This window comes from Phalaenopsis equestris, unplaced genomic scaffold, assembly GCF_001263595.1.
Source record: "Phalaenopsis equestris unplaced genomic scaffold, ASM126359v1 Scaffold000036, whole genome shotgun sequence".
NCBI lineage: Eukaryota > Viridiplantae > Streptophyta > Magnoliopsida > Asparagales > Orchidaceae > Phalaenopsis > Phalaenopsis equestris.
Window position 1 is genome coordinate 3,968,246 of NW_018164478.1, and position 3,442 is coordinate 3,971,687.

General features: G+C 33.1%; 1 protein-coding gene across 2 annotated transcripts in view; it reads right to left on the reverse strand.

Annotated features, from left to right (window-relative positions):
* LOC110018788 (probable ADP-ribosylation factor GTPase-activating protein AGD5) overlaps window positions 1–2,966 on the reverse strand; it is a 34,870-nt gene extending 31,904 nt beyond the window's left edge. Inside the window, exon 1 of one of the 2 annotated variants that reach the window (XM_020716224.1) lies at window positions 2,690–2,966. In XM_020716224.1, coding sequence (XP_020571883.1) covers window positions 2,690–2,740 — 51 coding nt within the window. In that variant the 5' untranslated portion in view covers window positions 2,741–2,966. The remainder of the gene's footprint in view (window positions 1–2,689) is intronic. The other variant, XM_020716225.1, reaches the window with a different exon arrangement.
* Window positions 2,967–3,442: the final 476 nt, after the last annotated feature.

Genomic DNA, 3,442 nt, shown 5'->3' on the forward strand with positions numbered 1-3,442 from the left:
CTGAAGTAGAATTGCAATTTGGAATATAGCATGATGAAAAGCCAATCTTCAATGGTTGGGAATTAAAGTGATGATGATGAATCTTGTAGAATGAATCTGTTGCTTTTGGAATCAAAAGATGGGTCAAGAAAGAGGGCTAGCAGAGTGTAAATAAAGTGTTTCACGAAAATTAAACATATCTAACCGTGAAAAAAATGGGGTGAGAGATTGGAGATTCATCTAAAGATAAACAATAAGGTTTAATTGTGGATATGTTACCAGAGGGCTTCGGGATTGTATGTGTAGATAAACAGCAAAAAAAGCTAAAGATAAAAAAAAAAAAATAAGAGTTAAAGTTTTCTCCAGCAAACAATTAAAGCATTAATAGAGGACACGATCACTTTGATAGTCAGCAAACAATTAAAACATAAATAGGAAACTCAATAACTTTGATAGTCAGCAAAGAGAAGAAGCGCATTCAAACAAAATTCAACATGATAAACTTCTTGCAGATTCACCTTTTAAGTTTCATTCTTTTCAAAGCTTGATCAAGAACATGGTCATGAATTGAAATAAACCAAGATTTGTGTAAAGCAAGATGGCACGCATTTAGTTAAATACATGTTAATCCCACATACGATACCATAACTAGAGAAGAGTCCAGACAAGAAATCTTCGCCAAACCAAACAGAAGTATTATGAGGGAAAAAAATAGCTAAAAATCAGTGAATCAAATAGTTCCAATAAAAATTTATATGGTATGAGCAAATAACAACTTCACTGGGATAAAAGTTATCAGCTAAAACAACAATTTGAGGCCTCTTTACATGGATGATTATTTGCATGGAAATTGCCAAAACATGACATCATCTGTTCATATGAAATAAATGATGTGCCCAAAATTATCCTAAGAAAGCAAGCTTGAAAACCATAAATCAACAACCAATGCAACAACTAGGACAAGTTCTAGCTTAAGCAGCAATAACCTTACACTGTAAAAGTGGCAATGCAAGGACAATGCTTCCACCGCGAAACAATGACGGCAAAATATCATCCCTCTAGACTCTGTTTAAAATTTTATTGAAAACAAGGCATATAGTGATCATCTTAGATGATAAATCTCAACAAGTTTCAATGAACAAGTCTCAGTAATATTGTTCAAAAATATTCTTTTCAAGCCTTTAGAGAATTTTCTATACTTCATAACAAAAGGATCCTTTAAGAAAATAGCAATTCTATCAGCACATAATTAGGTAATGGGCATGTGATGCCATTTAATAAGGAACTCTTGAATATTCATATAAAGAGGGATAACATTTTTTACTTGGAGACACGAACATGATAGAAGATCCTCAACCGCAGCATTCATGTTACCCATCATCTTATCTTAATATTGTGAACCTTAACAACATCTGTACCTCTAAAGCTGACATTACAAAATTACAGTTCTAAAATTTTTGGCTCAATGACCAAAAAAATGACTCAAATCAAAACTAGCCAGTGAAGCTCAAGCTATTTCTTCAAGCCAATCCTTTTCCATTGTATTGTCAAGCTAGCTTGGATAAGATTAAACCTGCTTGGGAACATACAGATATATATACATATAATGTCAAATTATTTTTCATAGAATACCAGAGATGTAAAAGTTTATTGCTTTCCCTCATATGAATATCAATAAATAAGTATGAAAACAACCATGCCCTGAGGCCATAAACAACGGTTGGTCATCAGTAATCAGCGTAACCACACCAAATAGTTCATGTTTAAGAATTTAGCTTGAGCACTTATTGAGTCAATTCAAATTCATGTTGCATAAGAGCAACGTCTTTAACATTACATAAGGCATGAGATGCATGTATGTGTTTTGTGCCTCAATATATCATATGTTATCCAAAACATGAAGGGTTTGCTCTTCTACATAGGAATGGAAAGGAAGAAAGATCACAAGCACCAGTACCATCAAAAACCATACCAAGTAGCAACTCCATTTCCTAGTCAACATCTTGTATATTTAGGTGTTAGGCAAGAGCTAAGTATGGATGGAGTGTCCCGTCCAGGCAAATGTTACATTTCATCTGTTTGGCTGGCTGGATTGGCTAATACTATTTAAGTAATCCATCCTAATTCCCTTCCCCCGACCTGGACTGAATATACTTCTTGGATTTTGGATTAGCCTCATCCCTTCCGCCACCAAACATGACATTATATATACCATAAAGAAATTAATAAACGCTGATATAACCCACAAACCTTAGGTTTACTAATATTCATTTGACTCAATCTATATATAATATAAACTTTTATTTAAGCGAAGTCAAATATAACAGTGCATAAATATGGAAAAAATAGCAACAATCGATCAATTTCATTAATATCAATCATACATATCCGTTTATAACATCGCCCTAGCATTTGGCCCTATTGAAAAACAAACTAAATCCCAGATCTCCTTCAACTCGAAGCCTGGACGTGGTGAGCCTCACAAAAATTCAAATGATCAAGCATGCCTAAGAAATAGCCCATAACCAAAACAAGTGGATCTCTGTCAAAGAACGAAAAGAGAGAAAGAGGCAACTTTCGATTTCAAAAAACGTTCGTTTAGCAGTGCAATTTGCCAGTTTGATCGAAACTGAGGCCAATTCAGGCTCTGCTGACGTAAAAGATTGAGATTAAACAAGAAAATGATGAATAAAAGGCAACGAGTTGGGACCTTTTTATGCTTAGCGTTGAGCTCCTTGGTAACAGAGGCCTTCCCGTTCATGGCGGTGATACCAAAGCCGGACGGAATCCGGGTCGAGGGCCGCGGAGACGAAAAAAAATATCTCCAATAACAATACACCAGCGGTCAAAGAAAAAAAAAATAAGCTCCTCTCTCCTTGCCCTCAGCTGCTCTCCTTTTTTTTAGAGAGAGAGGGTTGGGCAGAGTTTGATAGAAGAGATTGGATACAGGAAGAAAACGTCAAGAGAAAAACTGATGCCTTCACCTTCACCTTTTACACCAATTTATCCCATTAAAAAACATCCAATATTTAAATTTTAGTGAAATATACATACTTCACGCATTCTCATGTATTTACATGTGACACACCTAAACTCTCATATTTATGTACATAATATTTTGATGCTTTAAAATTATACAAAAAGAAAAAAAAGTGTATTTCAAACTTAAACACTAAGAAAAAGTTATTTCTTGTTTATATTAAACATTTGAGTGTTATTTATGTAAATATGAAAATTTAGATGTGAGACAAAAATGAGAATTTTGTGCTGTGTGCAAATTTTAATATTTACTTGTATATAATGATAAAATTTTTAATATCAAATAATTTGTGTGATATTAGCTTTTTTTTTAAGTAAAATATAGTTTTAAATGTAAATATTTTCATGTGATTGAAATACTAAAGTATTATATTAATAAGTATCAAAACTTTGATATTAAATATTATATATATATATATATATC